This window comes from Dipodomys merriami, unplaced genomic scaffold (genome assembly GCF_024711535.1).
Source record: "Dipodomys merriami isolate MVZ:Mamm:240054 unplaced genomic scaffold, mDipMer1.0.p SCAF_68, whole genome shotgun sequence".
Classification (NCBI taxonomy): domain Eukaryota; kingdom Metazoa; phylum Chordata; class Mammalia; order Rodentia; family Heteromyidae; genus Dipodomys; species Dipodomys merriami.
The window spans coordinates 5,921,743-5,945,510 of NW_027206268.1; the positions used below are offsets into that span (position 1 = coordinate 5,921,743).

The following is a 23,768-nucleotide window of genomic DNA, read 5'->3' on the forward strand; positions in this document are numbered from 1 at the left end:
CTGAGAAGGGGGACCCCTGGCTCCCGTAGGCTCCTCACAGAGCAGAGGGCGCGCCCTGGCAGAACCCCAGCCCTGTGTGTCAGGGGTTGGGTAGAGGTGGGTTCTTTGGAGTAGTTGGTGGTGGTGATGATGGCACTGTGGATGTGAGGGCATGAGTGTGAGTGTGTGTGTGTGTGAGTGTGTGTGAGAGTGTGTGTGAGTGTGTGTGTGTGAGAGTGAGTGTGTGTGTATGTGAGTGTGTGTGTGTGAGTGTGAGTGTGTGTGAGTGTGTGTGTGTGTAGATGTGCAGAGCACACAGGCAGCCCCTTGGCACTTCATGCTCTCCAAGCTCATTTACACTTAAAAACTGGACCGCTGCAAGACCAGTATTTTTGTCAATTAGGTGCTACTCAGCAAATCCTTCCTTCCTTCCTTCCTTCCTTCCTTTCCTTTCCTCCCTCCCTTCTTTTTCTTCCTCCCTCCCTCCCTTCCTTCCCTCCCTTGCTTCCTTCCTTCCCTCCCTCCCTCCTTCCTTTCTTTTCTTCTTTTTTGTGTATGTGCCAGTACTGGGATTTGAACTCAGAGCCTGGGCGCTATCTCTTATTTTTTTGCTCAAGGCTAGCACTCAACCACTTTAAGCCACAGCGCCACTTCTGGCTTTCTGGTAGTCATTGGAAATCAGAGTCTCACAGACTTTCCTGCCCAGGCTGGCTTTGAACCCCTATCTGGGTAGCTAGGATGACAGGTGCGCTCTTCTGAGCTCCACAGCACAAGCAGGATTTTATTGATGCTCCCCTGCGGGCTGGGGTTGGGGAGGCCTCTCCAGAGGGGGCGTAGCGTGGTGAAGAGCGGGGGGCCCGCTGGGGTGGGAACAGGGGATAAATGACAAAGATCTTCCTTCTGGGCTGGAGGAATGTTCTGGGAGGTTGTGGCCCTTTGATTGTTTCCCCTACTTAAGCATGATCAACTAGCATTTAAGCTGTGTAAAGCACTCTGTGGGTCTCCTTACAGCCTCTGGGAAAGAAAGAGGCTTTTGAATCCGCCGTAACCCTTTCTGCTTAAAGAGACGCATTGAGACCCGGCGTAAAACAAGCCACTGGCGACAGGTGAGCCGCGCAGACCTGGAAACTTACTCCTCATGTAGTTCCTATTACCACGTTGTTGTTTTTTTTTTCTTTTTCCATTTGTGATCTCCAAAGCCGGGACGCGACACCTGCTCTCCTTAAACCCGAGACTCTCCCTCCTAAAGGGGAACATCTTCTACAGCTTTCCAGAACCACAGAGCTCCACGGCACCGCCTTCTGGGCTGCTCCTTCATGGCCGCTTTGCAGTGTGTTCTCCGTTTAATTACAGCTTCAACGTGGGGTTGATTGGCCCGAGGGGCTCCTGGCTTTCAGAAATGAGCAAATTCTCAGGTGAGGGACCACGCCAGGCAACCTTGAGTCTCGATGAGCATTCGCTGTTTGCGTGGTATTGAGTGTCCGTGGGCTCCACGCTCTCTCTTCCGAGTGGAAGGACGGACGGACGGGCCGGCGGTGGCCGTGGGCAGCCGAGGAGCATGGGTAGGATTGGGAACAGAAGCAGGCCTCCCCAGGGACTCTCTTCCTGTGCAACAACTAGATCCCATGGCTATCACGGATCTTCTATTCTCCACGGGGCTTCAGAAGTAACAGTAGCTCAGAGGGAAGGTACAGGTCTGTATTTGCTGCTCAGCACTCAGGAGCGATTGCATTGTACTTCTCTGGGCCAGGAAACGGATTCCACAGAGCCCGTGTGTAATGGGAGTTGAGTGGCTTCACTCACTGGCTGCATTTCCCTGCCCCTGGCGCTGGCCTTTCCTGCCTTGAAGTGGGTGGGCGGTGACTGAGAGCCCTCCTCCTCTCCCCTCTCCTCCCCTCCTCCTCTCCCCTCTCCTCCCCTCCTCCTCTCCCCTCTCCTCCCCTCCTCCTCTCCCCTCTCCTCCCCTCCTCCTCTCCCCTCTCCTCCCTTCCTCCTCTCCCCTCCCCTCCCCTCTCCCCTCTCCTTTCCTCTCCTCTCTCCTCTCCTCCTCAGCCTCTCCAAGCCTTTTCATTTCTGAATGTACGCTGCAGGCAAGGTCAACCCAATAGCTGCGATTTGTTACTAGAGGGGTAGCCGTGCTTTTACAGACTTCCTGAAGACACTTGGAGATCAGCTCCTTCATGTAAAGATGAAGATGGACACTAAGCTCAATACGCCAGCCCTCCCCTCCCCCCGCCAAGTCTCCAGTCCCTGAGTCGGCTAACAGCTTGTATTTCCTTTATGTAAACAGGGACACACACACACACACACACACACACACACACACACACACACACACACACACACACACACACACACACACACACACACACACACACACACACACACACACACGAGAGGCTGGCCCACCCACCGTCAGCCGAGGTTTTACCACGGTCAGGGGTTGTCAGTGAAATTGCCCGGGGTGCCACACAAACGCAGGATGACAGTACAGAATTGTAGAACCCAGGCAGACGTGCTGGGCCCTGGGGTTTTCTGGAACGCTGGCTGGGCCCTGGGGTTTTCTGGAACACTGGCGGAGGGCAGCCTGTGAGCCACGCCGGCCAGGCACTGCCTGAGCCGAGGCCCCGCCCCGCGGACAGCCCTCCCGCCCATGCACAGGCCCGGGCAGGCGCTCGCTCTATCAGAACGGGAAGGGGGGAAGGGCGGAGGAATGAGCTAGTGTAGCTGGGCTAAGATGGCAGCACTCACCAGGGAAAAGTTCCCAGAGGAGATGAACTCTAGGTCTGAGCCCTGAAGGAGAAACTGGAGCCATTCAGGTAAGGGGAGGGAGAATTCTGTCCCGGAGGACAGAGGAGCGCGTGCGGAGGTGGCGGTGGGGGACGGCAGCCCGCAGGTATCTGAGGCTGGGGCGGTGGGCACGGTCACCCCAGATCCCAGAACTCACGGCTGCATTCCGCGAGACCCAACAGCGCTGCCCTCGCCCTTCTACAAGACGTGAGCCACGCACGCACCTCGCCCCCCGAATCGCACGCCAAAGAAGCCAGAGCTGTCGATGACTTCCCCAGCACGTGGCTGGTGTGGCAGGGAACTCACTCACTGGAAACAGAGACGCCGCACGGTGAGGTAGAATTGGGAGTCTATCGGAGAGCCGGCCACTGCGGGTGGACCCCTGTCCCAAAGAGCTGCAGCCCCTCGCATACACTTAACACTGTCGGACCACTGAACCATGAGAATGGAGAAGAAAGAACAGAAAAACAACAGCAACACACCAGATCAACTCCAGTGGAGAGCTGGGACACCATGGTGACCGGAGCAGAGACAAGAGACAGGAAACAAAGAGGCAGCACATAATGGCATCTCGGCCTACATAGGGCCAGGCTTGCAGGAAGCTCCAGAGTCTGGTGAGTTCAAAGCACAGGACCGACAGGTCCAGTAACCTACCACCATCCCCTCCCCTGCCTCTCGGACTTCAGGCATGTCCACCACCCCTGGCGGTGGGACTTCCTGCTTTCAACCAGGAAGACAAGATGGTACCAGTTAAACCCAGTTCCCTAACATCCACCATATGGCCAAGCTGGTGCTAGTTAGATCCAGTCTCCTTTTTTCTTTCGGTTCAGAACGGCATCTGGTCAGCAGCCCGGAATGCCCACTGCTAATTTCCCACCTCCCCCTTCATCACCCCAACAAAAAAGACGAGTGTTCCAGTCCCACCAAAACCTCCAAATGATGCGCCGCGTAAAGCCACCATCTCATAGGACTTTCTACTCATCATGAACCTGATAGGATTGCTTAAAAGAAAAAAAAAAATGATGGGGCTGGGAAGGTGGCTCAGTGGTAGAGCGCTTGCCTTGCATGCCTGAGGCCCTGGGTTCGATTCCCCAGCACCACGTAAGCAAAAAGAAAAAAAAAGCTAGAAGTGGTGCTGTGGCTCAAGTGGTAGAGCACTAGCCTTGAACTGAAGAGCTGAGGGATAGTGCCCAGGCCCAGAGTTCAGGCCCCATGACTGGACCCCCCAAAAATAAAAGAAAAAAAAATGAGAAGAAACGAAAACATCTAGCCTATCGCCAGCCATCTCCGGGGACAAGAGAGAGCATCACGCCGGGCTTACTGACGGTAGCAATACTGCTCACACCCTGTGGGCCGGGCAGATACGTGAGTACACACTTGGGTATGAGCAAAGACAGGACACACGGGCGCAGCCCGAGTTGTGATGCATTCTCCTGAAGGAAGAGAGGTGAACATCTTCCTACATGCACAGAAATGAGTTCCTGGAATCCAGACAGAACTTGTAATACACGATCAGGCATCCTCCAAAAGAAAGAAAGAAAGAAAGAAAAAGTAATCCCAGACTAATAAGAAACAGATTGGAAAATCACCAAGGAAAGAATGGATGGCATTGCTGGTGTTTAAATGAGAGCAACCTTACTGGAAAGCAATTTGGCAGTGGCGGTGGCTTTACAAATTGTTCTACCCTTTGACTCCTTAATCCCACGGTTAGGAATCTAGCCTAAGAAAATAATCACAGATTCAGATGCGCCAACCTCGGTATCATTTATAATTCTCTCAGATCATTCCAGTTCCATTTATCTAATAACAAATTTAAATGATTAATTCGGGTAGTCTTCCTTCCCAGGGCTCTGCATTTTTTAGTCCTGGAAATAATTCCCAGGACTAGCTAATAAAATCAGAAAGTGGTCATACTATGGTTTAAAAATAAAAAAATACAAGGCCTGGATTTTGAAAGTTAAAAGGAAACCTTTTCTAAAAGCACATTTAGAAAAATGTACTGAAATTGTTAATAGGAATTAACACTGTGGGTAGTATTGGGAAAGAGCGTTTTCAGAAAGATAACAACAAGAAAAGAAAGGAAGAGAAGAAAAGAGAAGTTTAATAGTCTTCTAAACAGCCCTCTGGTGTTCATATGAAGCAAGATGGTTGTAGTGAGGACAAGGAAACCTGCAGGAGGGTGTATTTTGCCTCTAATGGCAGTTAGTTCTCTGTCTTGAACCATTTGTTTAGAGTGGCCTATGGTGCTAGTTCCCAGCACTTAATTTTTTAAAAATTCTAGTTAAATATACCATAATTTGGCGATGCGTTCCAACTCTGGTGTGTGTGTGTGTGTGTGTGAATTTGTTACATTAATATGCGGTGTTACGCATACAGGAGACTTGGGGTCTATAAAGGAAACCAAATTAGGAGACACATATCAAAGAACTTAATAATATACAGGCTCCCCATTATGGTAAATTGATAGTTCCTCAGCGTGGTAATAAAGGAAGTCTGTATGTAAGCAAGTGGAGTTAGCTCTGCTCTCATTTATCATATAAAAATAGTACAAAGGGCAGATCTCTCTTTATCTCTGTGTGCATTCCTATATGACTGTTATTTTAAGATTTTGTGGCCTGTGGGTGTGAGCCATCAAGAAAGCTCACCCACAGATGGCTTTTGGGAATAAGCCAAGATTAGAATTTAAATATTCCACTCAGGCTGCTGGTGATGTGGCCCAAGTAGTAGAGCGCCAACCCAAATACTTGACTGAAATACTGATACCCAAGGCCTTGTGTTCGCTGGGTGATATTCACTATGCCAAGGACATAACCTCCTGTATGTAATTTTGGGAAGAGGTCTACAGCAGGGAGGAGGTGAGCACAAACATGTCCACTTCCTGTCATTCCTGTAATTCTAGACTCCCATCGTTTAGTACAACAGCTTTTCCCCTCTGGAGGAGGGCTGGGCTTTGCTCACCTTTAACGGTTCCAGCTCAAAGAGAAAGGCCACCCCTAAAGAACTTCCGTGCTGCCTTGAGTAAGCCCAGTCACTCATGACGGATGAAGACTTCCTGTGTTTGTGTCTTCGCGGGCCCGCACACGTCCTCTTCCCAGAGGGTCTGTTCATCAAGGTACACTGCAGCGTATTCTGCAGGCCGGATAAGCTCAGTTGGGCAGGGCCTCTGGGGAACGCGTGGCCCGGAGGCCCTGAGATTTGGCTGGAGTCAGTCCTGCAGCCGGGCAGCGGTGCCACGTTGAACGTCATCCACGTGAGGAGGGGACTGGTCCGATCGGCCTTCAGGTACAGATCGGGCGCTCTGTGCCTGCAATGTTGGCCGCCTAGGATGAGGCCTGGTGCAGTCGGCTCAGTCCAAGCGGGCTTCCCTGCCCGAGTTAGCGAATTGCCCTGCTAAGTCTGCATAGACCCTCTCGGTCTTTGATGTGTATTTGTAAGCATGCGAGCCTGGGCTGGGAAATGCTGTTTCCTGGCCTCCACAGGGTGAAGTCTAACAGCTTTGATCCTTTCTGTTTCCTGCCTCACAGCAGCATCGGCCAGCAGAGACCTGGGCTGGGTTTTCCTTGTCGCCAGTGTGAATGCATTCCATTGAAGAGAGGAGACCCAGGCTCTCCTCAAGAAAACATGCTGCTTTTTCTTTTTAACCTGGAGACCTCCAAAACGATGCTAGAGAAGTCTTTTCTTCTACAATTGGGGTGTGTGTGTGTGTGTGCGTGCGTGCGTGTGTGTGTGTGTGTGTGTGTGTGTGTGTGTGTGTGTGTGCCCTGAACACTGTCCCTGAGCTTTTGTGCTCAAAGCTAATGCTCTACACTTGAGCCACAGCTCCACTTCCAGATTTTTCTGGTGTTTCATTGGAGATAAGAGTCTCACGGGCTTTCCTGCCCAGGCTGCTTTTGAACCACAATCCTCAGATCTCAGCCTCCTGAGTAGCTGGGATGACAGGCGTGAGCCACCAGCACCTGGCTCTTTTAGAATTTTTGTTGTTGTTGTTGTTGTTGGTCGGGGGCCTGAACTCTGGGCCTGGGCGCTGTCCCTCAGCTCTTCAGCTCAAGGCTAGCGCTCTACCACTGAGCCACCTTCCCCAGCCCCCTCTTCTAGAATTTTTAAGAAGCCAACATCTGAGTTGCTGCGAGTGCTACATTAAACCTATTTTGCTATTATTTTTTTTCCAAAAAGAAAAGAAAGCTGCTTCAAAACAAGAAATTTGAATGGCGCTTCAGACCACATACAATCAGCGGAGAATCTGTCTCACCTATAAAATCATTATGTGTTTCTCAGAGCATAGAATCGTCTATGGTGTGGTCTCATTTCCATCAGAGAGCAATTCATATTAGTACTACCAACTCGGAACCTTACAGGAAACATTTCATTTGCATCCTAAGATGGTATGTGGCGGCGGGGTGGAAATTTCCAAGGGACAGGAACTTAAGAGAAGTAATGTAGACTCATGAAGGGAACTGTGCAAACAAGTCCTGTTCTAAAGCTGCCGTTTGCCCCCATCCTGGTTATTTTATGGAGAGTCTGATGTGGCTGCTGGTGACAGAGATATCGCTGAGTAAATAAGCCAGGTCTGATTAAATAGTGCAAGTTGGGAATCTCTAATGGAACTGAGAACTCAGATGATATTACAAACCGGGACACGGAGGTGGAACGGGTCATTATAACACAGCCAAACCCAAGCCACACTATTCATCCACACAACCATGCTCTCCGGCGGAGCCAAGTATCCAGAGACTTTATAACTTAGGACACCTCTGAGCAGCCAGTGGATGCTACCGTCTCTGCTACAGAAGAATTGAGTCAGTGCTTGAAGATGAGACATGTTACTGATTTGGAGACAACTCCTTCAGTGCACAGAAAAGAAACACTGTAACTAACACACGTTACGTTTGACTAAGGACATCTCCATCTCTGAGCATTCCGCTCCACCTTCTCACTAACCCCAAAAGACGTTTCAACACTTTTATCTTGTGAAGTCTGGGCCCCAAGCGCTCCTTTTCCACGCAGAAATCCAATTTTCTGATGATTAGCCAGAAACCTGAACATAGCACCGTCTTAGACTCAACACCACAGATTTCCACGTAACGTGTGTGTCCACGGGGACCCCCGATGGTAAGAGAGAAACTGTGGGTCACGCGGTCAGGCTAGAACCCGACGAGCGTTTCCAAAACGGTTTGTTCACCTGTCGCGAGAGCCTTTTGTGTATTTAGCGACAGCCACATGCTGAGGGGACTTTCTGGCTGCGGTTCTGATCTCACGCGTAGCCACGTGGCCGGGCGTGAACATGAACTTCCTTAGGGTCAATGTATGATGCTCGCTTCTGCTTTTTCTTGGTCAAATGGATAGAGAGAGAATTAAAAGCATGTACGTGGGTGGCTCCCCTCATTTATCTACTCCATCTACTTACCTACGCCAGCTCCTATCTCAAGACAACAGGCCTTGTCTGAGACCCCTCTGGCAGTTGATGGTGTTTTCCTGTCAGAAGCACGTGGTGGGGGACGGGTTTGTCTCGGAGAAAGGATGGGAAATGGAGAGAGCCCGCACCCACTGTGATCCACCCACGTGGGTTTGAGGAAACGTGGCTGGCCTACACTGACTTCTGCAAGATGAAAACGAGGCCCTCGCTCACGGAGCACGCACCAGGACACGCAGAAACACCCGGTTTCCCAGCAAGTACCAGCCATGTGCTACTGTCTCCTTTTCTGCTCTGCCTGCAGCGCAGGTTCTAGATGACCCACGTCTCCCTGTGTGTCTGGCCACGTGTGTCTGCAGCACCTGCTGCTGCTCGCTCGCTCGCTCACCTGATCCGAAGCCAGGTCAGCATGGGGGTCGTCCCTCCCCCGAACACCCACACGGTGAAGAACACGAGCAGCAGGGCCGTGGTGAACATCATCTGCTTGGGCTGCGACTCGGTGTTCCGGATAGCCAGAGCAAACGCGATGGCTCCACGCAGGCCTTGGGGAGGGAGAGAGGGAGGGAGAGAAGTAAGTGCCTTGCTCAGCCTCCTCCTGCTGGCAGATTGTTCTGTGCCATGACTTTTTGGTTGGTTTGTTGGGGATCTTTGCAGTGGTATCAGAGATAATAGGGAGAGATGCTGGGGAACCTTTCCTCAGTTTCCCCTAATGAAGGCATCACAGGGTCTCCGTTGGAATGACGCAGGCCGGTTCCTGAACATATTCCCTCCTCTGGTCGCATGACAGTTCCACACTTCCCTCCCACACGGCCCCTCCTTCGCTCCCAACAACCAGGGATGCCGCCATTTCTCGCCCACAGCCTTTGTACCAATGGATGTATTGGAAGTTGGCGGCCTCTCTCCTTCCACTCCCCTGCATAATTCCCTGGATATGCAAGTTGCTGAACGCACCAATGGTCTATTCCTTTCGATCTTTTTATATTCTTGGCTGTACTGGGGTTTGAACTCAAGGCCTTGCCCTTGCTAGGCAAGTGCTCTAGGACTTGAGCCATGCCCCCTGGCTTTCTTTTTAACTTTATTTTTTCAGGTAGGGTCTCTTGTGGTTGTCTGGGGATAGGTTTAAACCAGCATACTTCTACTTCTGCCTGGGATTACAGGTATGACCCCCAACCCCAGATGGCGGTTTGAGATGGGTACCTTATTAACTTCTTGCCCAGGCTGCTGGCCTTGACCTGTGATCCTCCTGTTTCTAACTCCCAAGGGGCTGAGGTTATGGCTGTGTGTTACTAGGCCTGGCTCTTTCTCATAGTGTGGATGTTTGTTTAACTACCCACCGAGGGAAGGGTATGTGGAATGTTACAGTTTCTGCTGGCCACAAATTAGGCTGCTAAGATCTGCATAATGTGTTTTTTTGCACGATTTCTCTGAGATAATACCCAGGAGTACAATCACAGAGCACTTCAATATTCCTATGTTTAGTTTTTCAAGAAATTAGTTTTAAAGAAATTATCAACCCATATTCTGAAGTGGCTGAGCCATTTTACATTCCCACCAACAGTAAAAAAAAAAAAAAAAAAATCACCCAGAGTTTCTGCATCAGGGTCTGTTTTTTTTTTTTCTTTCTGGTTTTATCTGTTCTCCTTTAATAACAATATGCTAATTGAATTTGTATAAATCCATATTAAATATTCTTGAAGAGACACTAAAGGTTAAGTGCTAGAACTTCAAAGTGGGATGATATTAACAAAAATGGAAATGCAGACTCAAAGAAGAGTAAATGAGAGTTCTGGTGGGAAAGGAGACGCGGCGGCTCGGAAGGCCTCGGGGTGGGGGTGGGGGTGACTCAGGACTTCCACGGTCTTTGTGCTACAGGGGTAACAACGAAAGGCAAAGCGGCAGGGATCTGACTGTCCCCGTAGAATGGCTCGAGTCAAACACATACAATTTCAGTAAGCCAGTTCTGATCCTATTTAGTAGAATGCTAGGTTTCCAAATTGTCATTCATATATTTAAAAATTAGATATAAAAGCCGGGCGCCGGCGGCTCACGCCTGTCATCTTAGCCACTCAGGAGGCTGAGATCTGAAGATTGCGGTTCAAAGCCAGCCTGGGAAGAACATTCTATGGGACTCTTATCTCCAAAGAACCACCAAAAAGCTGGAAGTGGATCTGTGGCTCTAGTTTAGAACATGAGCTTTGGGCCCCAAAGCTCAGGTACAGCGCCCAGGCCCTGAGTTCGAGCCCCAGGGCTGGCCAAAAAGGAAAAAAAAAGATAGAAAGTAGGATGAATAAAATCACAACCCTCTTTTTTTTTTAAATTCAGTATTTCAAACTAGATATACTACTCTCTTCTCATTGAGAACAGACAAGAGACAAAATGTGGTGATATAATACATTTCCCCAGAGGAGGAAGTGGGAAAGGTAGGGGGCCCAAGTACTCTGATTACAAAATACCTTCGAGGAACAAAATGTAAGGGAGGAAGGAAATTATTCTAAGTCTCCGTGCAGACAAGGAAATGGCCAGCAGATAAGGAAGATAACATTTGAAGGAGACATGAATAAAAAGCGTTCCCATACATCAGACACACTTGTGGTGCAGGTGTACAAGATCGGGGCCTGGGGGAGATGTTCGCGTGTACAGACCTGGCCAGTGACAAGAGGCTGGGTTATTAATGACCCGCTCTCCTGGGGGGTTCAAAATTTCTCTCCAGGAAGGACAAACACTATCATCAGGGGATGAGAACGTCTTAGGACAGATTTCTGTCTGTGAAGGTTAAAGCTCCTGGCAGTGTTCAATCACAGGACAAGCCTGGGGATAGAAAAACACGACCTTTGCATCTCTCTCTTTCCCTCAAGTTCAGATGGCTGAAATATCCAGAAAGCAGCCTAAACCCAGATGAGAAGATAAGTCACCAAGTGTTCATTTTTTTCCTCGTATGAATATTTGTAGGTCTGTTTTTTTTTAAAGAAGTTTTTGTGCAATGAAAAACCAGTACAAATGATAACTTGCTGTCTCATGCTTGCTGTAAACTCTTTCAGGCTGGCTATCAAGGGCAGGCGAGCAAGCAATCATTAATCTTCCTAAGGATGTTTAATAATGTATTATAATCATGTGAAACCAGTGTGGCAATGCTCGTAAATCTAAATTAGCCAGACACGAGCGGTTCTGGGTTTTAAAAGTGGGCTCACACCAGTGTGTGAGTCTGGTGGCACGTGCCTGTAATCCAAGGGCTCTGGAGATTGAGGGAGGAGGATCGAATGTTGGAGGCCAGCAAGAACTACACAGAGAAGTCGAGGCTAGCTTGGACTACATAGGGAGAAGCTATAAAAAAAAAAGTGTAAGCAGAAGCACATGTGTGTATATATAAACACATACACACTCAATATATATGCACACACAAACAGGGAAATGCATACATCTATACCTATATACATATACAGCTGTGTATACATATGTATAGACTCCTACTCAAAGTATATCTGCTAATCTTGCCTTCTAAAAATTAAATAGAAATATTAGAAACTCTGTAAGAGCTACAAAGTAGAGATTTCTGAGAAAGAAGAAGTACAGCTGTGGCTTTGTGGTGGGTTGAAGCACTGCTGATTAGGGTCAAAACCCCTCCCCATCCATGAGGACCAGAAATAACCATTGAATAGAATGACTTCCTAGAAGGCCCAGGGACAGGGGTTTCCTAGAAAAGCCCAGGGCTGCCCACAGACCATTGCTTCTCAACGCCCCCATCCCTGGGTGGATGACCAGGCCTGGGAACAGGGCAGGCGGGAAAGCCAAGCCATGTAGAACTCCAGAGACTTTCCTGACTCTCCTAGTGACTGCACACATTTGGAGCCATGCAAATATCGGGTCAATGGCCCCTCAGTTAATTCCAACGTATCCATCACCCTGATTGGATACTGGGTGCACACCGTGTGTACTACAGCCTCCTGGTCTCAGACCTCCGGGGATTTCAGACTTGAAACAAATCACTTAGGCTACCAGCGAAATACTAAGTAATGAAAAATTAATATTGATCTAGGGTTTTCCTTCTGGCAAAAACATGGTTTCCAAAGGACACACACTGTTTTGTTTAGAAAAACTCATGGAAATTTGTCTTTTCTTTTTTTTTTGAGTCCTTTGTGACCTCCTCTTGGTTTATCTTTTTTTTTTCTTCTTCTTCTCTCTTTGTTTTGTCCCAGGAATCAAAATAGTTTTATACATTGGGGAAGTTGGTGGTTGGCACCATTTCATTTTTTAAATAGGTTCACTCTGTAGAGATTTTTTTTTGACAAATTCCACATGCCCAGTGGGAGACTTCGCATCTCAGGAAATAGAAGAACAACCTAGAATTAAATATGGCTTCATTTAAAATTAGCCTCTAAGGGATTCTTATGCTAATGACGTTGATGTTCTGTTCACAACAATAGAAGGCTAGCAAGCCGGGGAAGGAAGGCTTTCTAGCAAGCACTCCTGCTGGAGGAAAATACGCAGCTTCCTGTTTATCTTGAAAGAGCAAGAGCTGAGCCTTTAATCAATTACACGTGTGCCATCCGGGCTCGGAAGGGGCGCGGGTCAGCTATCTATAGCTGCTGTGAAAATAGGGCCAGACTCTAAGCCTGTGTGGGAATCTTCATCCAAGAAGGAATGCAGGTGACTCAGGATGGGACGGAGATGGCGGTGTTAAAGGGCAGACTTACAACATGCATAGGAAGTAAGAACTCCCCGCCTTCTTCCCTGAGTGGAGAGATGAAGGAAAGGTCGTGTTTGCATTTGAAAGCGAGACTGCTGCCCACCCGGAAACGGCCAGCAGATGGGCAGGGACGTAGAAATGTCCTCAAGAAACGAAATCTTGTCCTTGAAAAGGATTGTCCTTCAAGATGAGCTATTCTGCTATCTGTCTTTCTCCTTTTGGAGTATAAATCCATTGCCGTCTTTTTCTCTTTCATTCCAAGTACCATGAAGAGGGTTGATTTCAAAGACCTAACACATCCCTATCATCAGTCTGAGAGATCAAAGCCTGGTATGGGTCGAGAACTGAATTATGTATTGTCTTTCCCCTTGCTCAAGTCTCATGATCTTACACAGGGCCAGGACTTTCAGCAAAAATGTCAGGCTGGTTTCAAAATACATTTTCCCGGATCCCGTGGCTTTACCACGCACGCGGTTCTGTTCTCATTTCCACATCGTTTTATCACAGGGAAGTGAGGCCAACAGGTTGTCTTCGGGGGGGGGGGGGGAATCCCTGCATTCAAAAAAAAAATCAAGGATTTTCTGGAAACAAAGTCTGGGTTAAGACAAGCTGAATGAACTCTCTTTCCTTCATCTCTCCTCTTAAACTCAAATGATTCCATCCAGGCTGCTGGGAGGCGGTGTGACGCACGCTTCTTCTGGTCTATTTACACGAGATGGAGTTTGTTTTTGGAAGCCCTGGGCAGCCAGGAAGGGGTAATGGTAAATAATGGCTCTGAAACCAGCAGGCCCAGACACCTCTGGCTCTGGAAGTTTCTTTTTCAGGCAGGGGAGACGGATGTTGTGGTTCACTGCCGGAGTGGTGGACGCAGAGAGAGGCTGTATTTTAGAGAAAGGCTGAGAATGATCAAGAGAGGCTCAGCCTTCTGGGAGGCTGGGCTCCCCAAGGTCAACTTGAACTTCCCATTTTATAGACGGTGGATCCAGTGGGAGAGCTTCACCGTCAGAGGGAATGGTTGGCGGGGCCTGGACACGTGTGTGGCTTTCTCCAAGGCTGGGTTGGTGAGGGCATGTCTGAGATCCCGCTCCAGAGTCTCACGCTGTTGAACCCACGTGCTTCTGTGTATATGATGCGCCCTCACAAGGAATGATCTGGCTTCGAACGGCAATAGTCATTGAGTTGAGAAAACCTGAGTTCAGAGCTAGGATTCTTTTTCTGTTGTTGTTGTTGTTGTGATAAGCAATGTTATCCATGAGCAATCGATCTGTGGGCAGATGGATTCACGGGCTAGCCTTGGAAAGCACCCCTGGTAACCGTAGAAAGTTCTACCTACAGCCCCTGGCAACCAAGGTCCCGCACTGTCTGCCTGTCTCAAACAAATGGCTTCTGAGGGGAGACCACTGTGTGCTGGGTGCATGGCATGCTGGGAGCCTGCGGTGCACTGCATGCTGGGAGCCTCAGAGCTCAGCCTCCCGAGGAGCTGGGATGACAGGCGGGAGCCACTGGGACTCTGTCAGCTTTGTGAACCTCTCCCCTCTGCGTCCAGCTCCCTGTCTACGTAAGCATACAGTCTGAATAAATCTCCTTTCCCGGGCCTTTGCACATCCTGCGGGGAGGGGCTGCCGGGTCAGGTCTGCCCAAGGCACGCGTTAGACAGGCTGGGGTTGGCCTGGGTTGGGAGGACGTGGTTTGAATTTAACTTCTGTTCTCCTGACCTCGAGGGGATGCCGAGGTACGATCCTGCAGGTGCGAAGATTCTAAAAGAGGCCCAGATTCAATTCCCAATTTCTCCTCTGAGGAGGCTGTGAGATGGCAAGCTAGATACACAACCTCTCTGTGCTTTACTTTTTTTTAAAATCACGTGTAAAATTGCACCCTTCAACTCCAGGAATCTGTTTTCCTACCTGGACAACCATTTTCCTGGAAGGATCTATTTAATGTGATTGTCTTGGAGTTCTGGAAGCTATGGAAGGTTTGCAAACTCCTGGGGAGGCCTCGGACAGTAAAATCACCATTAATCTGGGTCAGTTTAGTACAGCAGCTCTCAGAACAGGGCTGGAAGCGACGTGGAGCTATGAGCCTCCAGTGTGTGGAAGCCAGGAGGCAAAAAGGACTCTGCCCTATAAATAATACAACTGAGTAACAGGTGCTCTGGTTACCCGTAGCTGGTTCTGATCACGGCGGTGCAGACCAAAAGTAATCCACCTGAGATGCCACTGTGTAACACTGGCTAATCAAAAGACTGGGATTAGAAGAATGGACTTAAAAAAAAAACACACATATCCAACTCTCTGCTGTTGACAAGACTCATTGGAGATAGATCCAAAGACACCGTCTGAAAGTATGGAAAAGATAGTTCCGTGCAAATCGGAGCCCAAAGAGGAGAGGCTATGTGAATAGCAGACAAAATAGATTTTAAACAAAAAAGGGTACAAGGGTTAAAACTGGGCATCACAGACGGATGGTGGCAATCAAGCTTCTAACAGAAGATATGACAAGCACATGCAATTGTACGCCTAGTTGGCAGACCCTCAAACATATTTAATATATGAAGTAAAACCCAACCGCGTTGAAGGAGAAACAGATAACGCTGCAATGAGCGAGATGCACATCCCCCATGCTCAGTGATGGCTAAGATACCCAGACAGAAGAGAAGCAGGTTAACAGACACATGAAAACAAGTCCATCCAAGTCCTGAGACGCTTACCTCCCACGAATCATAGAAAGAACCAGAAGTAGTGCTGAGGCTCAACTGAGAGGGCAGGAGCCTTGAGCAAAAAGGAGTTCAGAGACAGCGCCCAGGCTTAGAGTTCAAGCCCCAGGAACAGCAAACCAAGAATCCCCAAACAAGCAGAACCAACGGACACATTCGAAACACACAACACAGCACCATAGGTAATACGCAGGGAACGTCTCCCAGGTTAGACTATAAGCCAGGGTTTAAGTTAAAACTCAATGGACACACACACACACACACACACACACACACACACACACACACACACACACACACACACACACACACACACACACACACACACACACACACACACACACACACACACACACACACACACACACACACACACACACACACACACACACACACACACACACCCCGACAACATTAGCATCCCTCACTTTTTTCCACACATCTCGATGCGCCCTGGATTACGTTTGTTTATCATTATCATTTGTTCTCCACCCAGATGCCTTTGTGTTGTGAACACACGCACGCACACACAGAGCAAACGCAGCCTCTGAACTATGTCTCCCCGCAGGGAAAAGGCTGGTGGCAGGAAAATGGATGATCTCAAAAGAAACGGCCCTCGCCAGGGTTGGTGAACGGTCGGCGCAGGCTCGTTGGGTTTGCTTTCCTCTCAGAGGGGCCTGGGGTTGAGCGGGAAGGACATCAGTTAGCGGGGAGACGCAGGACCTACTTGGGAGCGGGGAACTCACTGACTCCATCTAGAACGCATTTCAGGCACCTGCTGGGTCTCCATCGACACCGCCCTCCACAAGGCATTGTGGGCCAGATGAGCCGCTATGGGGACCATGCGAAGTGTCCCAAACGGGGGAGGATTCTATGCGTACCGTTAGCCGTGGGACAAGGCTGGCACCAGTTACACAAGTTCCCTTGAATTTCATTTCCCGCTTTGGAAAGAGTGTGAGCGAGTATGAACGTGTGTGAGTGAGTGTGAATGTGTGTGTATGTGTGTGTGTGATTGCCACCCCAGAGGACTTCGATTTTCCAGGCTCTCCCAGCTTCCCCACCGTGCCCCACACGATTCCCGACGGAACAGGAGGACCGTGGCCCGGCCACGCCAGCACCGTACCTGAGAACATCATCATGTGCTGGAAGTTCCAGGGGATCTTGCCCTTCCGGCCCAGGTTCAGGAGGAAGGACAGCGGGTAGATGTTGCAGGCCCGGGCCACGAAGATAGCGAGCTAAAGACAGACGCGTTGAGGAAAACATGGAGCGGAGCGAGGGTCACTGCCCCGTGCTGACCACGAGTCTCCACACGGTGACCCAGAAAACAAAGCGGGGGAGTCCGCCAGTTCGTGTCACTTGATGTCAGGTCGTGAGCCCAGGACCAGGCATCTGGACGCCTCGCTGGGGCTCATGATGGACTCTACCCTGGATTCTGTGGAAGCCAGAATTGGGGGGCAAAAGTGGGGAAGGGCAGGAGCCCCCCTCCCCATGCCCTGCTCCCCCCTTCCCCAGCACAGCTAGTTGATTTCTGTCTTTGGTCCCATCCATGTGTATGTCTGACTCTTTGTCTTTTCTGGGAAGGGAACACCGATCTGAATACATAGGGCAACGGCTTTGAGACGCATCTCACTAAAAGCCAAGTAAAAATCCACGAGGATATTGGCCCTCGGTGTGTCTCCTCCTCTGTTGTCCTGGTCTCTGTCCCTGGGACATCTGTGTCTTCTACTTCGTCCTCACTGAAGGGGGTAGCGGGGGCGGGGGGAAGTCATTTGGGACCGGGGAGCTTTCTTGGAAGATTCGGGGTGTAGGTGAAATTCGAGAGTCCAGCTGAACGCTTCATGAGACAAGACGGAGACAGGCAGACACTCACAAGAGAGAGGGTCACTTTCGTGAGCTCCTCTGCCAGGGACCCCCTTCCTCCTCTTCCAAGTGGGAAAACGAGGCTGGACGGCCCGACTGCTTTTAGGAATATGTCCCTTGGCCTGGCACCCTGCTCCCCTGGAAACAGCTCCCACCCCAGCCTGTAGCCAGGAGGGGCCTCTGGATTCCAAGCAAGACCTTTACTTTATTTGTTGGTGGTGGGGCTTGAACTCAGGGCCTGGGCGCTGTCCCCGAGCCTCTTTGTGCTCAAGGCTAGCGTCTACCACTTGAGCCACAGCGCCACTTCCGTTTTTTTTTTGAGTGGTTCACTGGAGCGAAGAGTCTCACAGAGATTTTCCTGTGATCCTCAGGTCTCAGCTTCCTGAGTAGCTAGGATTAGAGGTGAGCTGTGAGCCACGGGCGCCTGGATACTTTTACTTTTTTTTTTTCCCTAACAAAAGGATTTTATTACCACGTCATGCAAACATCTCTAGAGTGTAAAATTCTCGCTAAGCCTTCAGCTCGGCTCTAATTCAAAGTGAATGTATTTTTTTTTCTATACGCCTACCTGGACATATACATGATTTATACATATATAAATGATTAATTTTTTTTTAGCTAGGCATAGTTTGAATACTTGAAAAAGTCATTTTTCTTCAGATGTCCCCCTCCTCGACTCCCCAGAGCATTTTCTAGACTTCTTACCCTACACCACAAATATTTCATCGAGGCCCCGCTCTCTTAGGATGCTTTTTATTCCCCCTCTCACTGGAAATGACATCTCTGGTCTGAATCCTGCAGTGAACTCAGGAGAACGAACAGTCAGAGGTTGATTCTCTCGAGCGATCGCGCCCCGTTCCCTATTTCAAAGGATACAAAGGCTCCGAGGATAAACAGAGCGTTGAAGGTGTGGTTCTGGAAGGTGAACAGCGCCAGGCCCATGTAGCAGAAGATGACATTCTCAGCCAGGAAGTTCATGAACTCAAACAACTGGAAGCAAAACAGACACCCAGAGCGTCAGCCACTGCTCAGGCTGGAGACCGGTGTGTTCCATGACTCGGTGGGCCTCCCCGGTCCGGGAACCAGCCCCGTCTGTGGGCTCCCACGCACGTCCCTCTCCTGGCTCACGGGCCTCACGGCTCCGGTCAGCTCGGCTGACCCAGCTGGCTCTCTACCCAATGACACGCAGCCCAACCGCAAGCCCAGGAGGAGCGAGCCCAGCGCGCTCTCCCGGACGACCATTCCAACGGAGACAACGGACGTCCCCGGCTATGGAAATCCAAGCCCAGCGACTCGCTGGAGGTATGACAGTAAATGACACAAAGATTGTTTCCCCTGGGCTGGGAAGGTGGCTCAGTGGTAGAGCGCTTACCTTGCATGCATGAAGCCCTGGGTTCGATTCCACAGCACCACATAAGCAAAAAGAAAAAAACAAAAACAAACAAACAAAAAAGATTGTTTCCCCTCTTTCTGTGTATCACCCGGGAAGTGCGCTTAAGTTCTAAGACCCTGAAGAAGTAAGTATATAAGTTTTTTTTTTTTTTTGGGTCCGGTCATGGGGCCTGAACTCTGGGCCTGGGCGCTGTCCCTCAGCTCTTCAGCTCAAGGCTAGCACTCTACCACTTGAGCCACAGCGCCACTTCCGGCTTTTTTCTTTTTGCTTATGTGGTGCTGAGGAATCGAACCCAGGGCTTCATGCATGCAAGGCAAGCGCTCTACCACTGAGCCACCTTCCAAGCCCCTATATATGTATTTAATATATAAATATAATATGTAATTATATATTATTCTTATATAAATACAACATTTGTATTATATAGATTCATAAATATATATTCACATATAACTATATATTTATATATCATATACTTATATATGCTTTTATGTTTATATATTTATTATACTATATACTTATATATATTATATTTATATATTTATATGTAAGTATATATAAATATATGCTTATATATTTTATATAATATAATAAACATATTATATATTATATAATATAAATTATATTATTATTGTTATTATTATTATTATTTCTGTCAGTCATAGGGCCTGAATTCTGGGCCTGGGCACTGTCCCTCAGCTCTTCAGTTCAAGGTTAGCACTCTACCACATGAACCATAGCACCACTTCCAGGTTTTTCTACTTATGTGGTGCTGAGGAATCGAACCCAGGGCCTCATGCATGCAAGGCAAGCACTCTACCACGGAGCCACCTTCCCAGACCTATTATATATACAAATATAGGCTTCTATATTTAGATATACTTACATACAAGTATATGCTTCTATACAAGTAAACATATCTGAGCTTAAACTAAGTGACCCTCCTCAGACAGGCAGGAGAGACAAACAGGGAAAACTGGCAAAGAAGAAAGAGCGTCTGTTATACTTCAACCTTAGAGCCATCAGTTTATTCTGAACCCCTGGACAGGCAGGGCTTGCTGGGTTGACTGATGAAAGAACGCCCATTTCTACCTGGTACAAAGGGAGTAAATAATCCCAGGACGGGGCTGCGCAGCCAGGCCGCAGCGGAGATTCCGCTGGAGTGACGCGGCTGCGCCAGGATGCTCCACTCCCTCTGAGCGCTCGGTGGGACGTGGACTACCTTCTCCAACGTCTGTATTCAACACGACAAGGGCCCCATGTCCACGGGCTCTCACCGGGGCACATCCACAGGAGACTTGACTTTGTGGTCTAGGTTCTTCATCTGGAAGTTTCTGAAACTTCATCCCCCACCTCTACATATACCACCCTTAGGTAAAGGTCTCTGGAGAGAATTCTGTCAACCCCACAAAGAACGCCCGGTACCTGTTTACCTGACAGAAAAACAGACTCTTTATTGATTTATTTGTCGGTTGTGGGGCTTGAACTCTGGGCCTGGGCGCCGTCCCTCAGCTCTTCAGCTCAAGGCTGGCGCTCTATTGCTTGGGCCACAGCGCCACTTCCGGTTTTCTGGTGGTTTATTGGAGATCAGAGTCTCACAGACTTTGAACCGCGATCCTCAGACCTCAGCCTCCTGAGTAGCTAGGGTGACGGGCGGGAGCCACCGGCGCCCGGCTCAGAATCTTGTCAGAAACCTTCATTCAAACCAGCAACAGGGAGAAAGGAATCAAAAACAAAATCCCACGCAGCTCCTGCGAACAACCCGGTCTTCTTCCCGTAGTGTCCAGTTGGTCCAGCCAAACACCATCCCCCAAGTGGTCATGGGAAACGGAAAGATCTTAGAACGGGGGGAACTCCTCTCTGCCTTATCAAACCTTCAGCACTCCCCGAAGTCAGACCTGGCCATCATTTGGATCTCTCTGCTGGTGTTGACACAGATCCAGTAGCTGGTAAGCCCCGGGGGCTGGGGCGGGGGGTGTTAAGGTGCGGGCTGATTGGGTGCTGACCAGGGTCACCGCCTACTCTGATCTGTCTTGCACCTGCTCTTCTTATGAGGACACCGGCTCAATTCATCCTCTAACTAATTCAGTTCCTGACCACTATTTCCCCAAAGCTTCACCCTCCAAACAGCACCCCACCTGGAATGGGGGACCACGTGTGAATTGAGGAGGAGCACCATGCCGGGGAGCCGGGACACAAACCGAGCTGAGCGGCTCTGTGCAGTCCAGCTCAGGTGAAATTCCTGACACGGGCTTCTCTGTCACAGAGCAGACAGCAGGCTTCCTCTGCAAACCTAACTACCCATCTGCTTTTCAGAAAGAACAAGTCCAGGGCTGGGAAGGTGGCTCAGTGGTAGAGCGCTTGCCTTGCATGCCTGAGGCCCTGGGTTCAATTCCTCAGCACCACATAAGCAAAAAGACAAAAAGCCAACATGAACATTTTAAAACTCCGTTTTTAAAACCCATGACAACGTGATAGATTCACTCATTTTAAATTGCAGAGGATGGTTAGCATTGTAAAAAAAGGAAGAAAAAAGGCTCCTTTGATAGGAAGGCAGCCATGCTGATTAGCACTCTTGTCGACTTCTATCACAGAACGACGTTTCTCTGAACGAACAGGCTTTTATAATAATTTCCTTCTCTGACCCTTAATGAAAATCTGTGTGGTGAATTTAATGTCGTTTCTCACGTTAAACTGTCCTAAAGACAGTTCCAAAGGAGAATGTGGTAAAACCACCTGTTCCTTCCCCAAATGCACAATTAACTGACCCTCAGAATTACACACACACACACACACACACACACACACATACACACACACACACACACACCCAGAAGTGAAGTTGTGGCTCAAGATTTAGAGGCAAAAATAAACTTAGAGACAGACCCCAGACCCCAAGTTCAAGCTCCAGGACTGACAAACAAACCGAAAATGAAAACAAACGAACAAGATTCCCCAGACTGCCACAATGATACATTTCAAACTAGTCTCTTCCTAATTCAATATACATAGGTGACTTCCTTTCCAACCAGGGTCAGTGAAAATAATTGACTTTTAAAAATCAGCACAATCCACAGTGTTAATTTCGTTTCTGTGAATTCACAATTTGTGAGCTGCTGAAGGGGACCTGGGGTAAGACTATAATCTTTGCTTAACCAAGCTTCCTTTCAGCAGAAAAAGGAATAAAAAAAAAGCGAGTTAATAGTACAAACCAGAGTAGGGAAATAGCTCCACAGGAGGATGAGCCGTGTTGGGAACGGGAAGGGGCTGGTGGTCATTCCCGTGTGAATTCAGCAGCTTCATTCAGTCGGCAAACCACACTCTTGGAAGACTTCTCGGAGACCATGCCTGTTAGTCTGAGTTATTTGCTGAGTTTAAAGACTTTAAAAAGTCCTGTCTTTCTAATAAAAAACATGCTCACTCCTCATTCTGACTGATTTCTCTTATATATACACACACACACGACTGCAATTTGTCTTTATCAGCATATGATATTTCCTGTAGTGAAAGGTGTGGATGCGTGCACTGGCTGGGTGATCCTGATGAAAGTCACCTTATTTCCTCAACCCTGTTTATGTCGGCTCCAGTTTGACACAATCAAAAACTCATGTGAACTGGGATATTCCAAAACTTGTCAAGCTGCAATAATAAATAACAATGTTATTTCGTCTTCTACACAATTCTGTCCCAGGGTTAATTTTGTATTGTTGCTTTATTGCTGTTGCTATTATTATTGTTTAGTTTTCTTGTCGGTTGTGGGGCTTGAACTCAGGGTCTGAGCGTTGCCCCTGAGCCTCTTTGTGTTCAAGGCTCTACTTGAGCCACAGCGCCACTTGTGGTTTTTGAGTGGTTCGTTGGAGATAAGAGTCCCACCGGGACTTTCCACGCCCAGGTTGGCTTTGAACCTTGATCCTTGGATCTCAGCCTCCTCAGTAGCTAGGATGACAGGCGTGAGCCACCAGTGTCCAGCTTTTTTTTTTTTTTAAACAAAATATTATCTTTGTAAGTGGAAGCTTTCTATACAGAAGATCTCTGATTTCATTTTCATATCCAATTGAGCGTATCTGTGCTATCTGAACATGGTCAATGTTAAAGAATTCGTCAATGTTTATAGTAAATGCTACTGAAAACACAAAATTTTGCTCCCTGAGTCTCTATTACTCAAGAAATTTGTTCAAGGTGAACAGGTTCCTATAGAAGAGATATTTATATATAAATATTTTTATTTACATTATTTATATATTATAAAATATATTATTATATATTACATATTGTAATATATATAAAATCTATGTATAGATTAAGTGCCTAAAATATATATCATATATTATTTATATAACATATATTACTATATATCATATTATACATTGTAATACACAATATATTATGGAAGGGGAAACAAAGGAGGAGGCTACAATGCTTGATAAGAAATGTACTCATTATCTTGCCCGTGTAATTGTAACCCCTCTGTACAGTATTTTCACAATAAAAAAAATCTATGTATAGATAAATGCCTAAAATTTATTATATATATTATATAACACAAATTATATATTATATACTGTAGTGTACAATATATATTATATATAAAATCTATGTATAGATAAATGCCTAAGTTTATTATATATTATAATTAAGTATATTATATATTATGTGTATATAAAACATCTATATATACATGCCTCAGTTTATTATAATTATATATATAAAACATCTATGTGTAGATAAATGCCTGTTTTTATATATTATAATTATATATGTATACATAAAACATCTATGCATAGATAAATGCCTAAGTTTATTATATATTATGATTAAGTATATTATATACATGTATATAGAAGACCGCTAGGTGTAGATAAATGCCTAAAGTGTCGGCAGCCCAGTTTGTAGGTTGTGCTTCGGCAGCACAACCCTAACGCCATCTACTCCCTGTGCT

General features: G+C 47.9%; 1 protein-coding gene across 2 annotated transcripts in view; it reads right to left on the reverse strand.

Annotated features, from left to right (window-relative positions):
- Positions 1 to 23,768, reverse strand: part of Slc9a9 (solute carrier family 9 member A9) — a 279,904-nt gene that overhangs the window by 71,090 nt on the left and 185,046 nt on the right. For both annotated transcript variants that reach the window (XM_070005581.1, XM_070005580.1), the window contains 3 exons: positions 18,313 to 18,426; positions 16,700 to 16,811; positions 8,568 to 8,721 (listed from right to left, as the gene is read on the reverse strand). In XM_070005581.1, the coding sequence (XP_069861682.1) occupies positions 8,568 to 8,721; positions 16,700 to 16,811; positions 18,313 to 18,426 (380 nt within the window). The remainder of the gene's footprint in view (positions 1 to 8,567; positions 8,722 to 16,699; positions 16,812 to 18,312; positions 18,427 to 23,768) is intronic.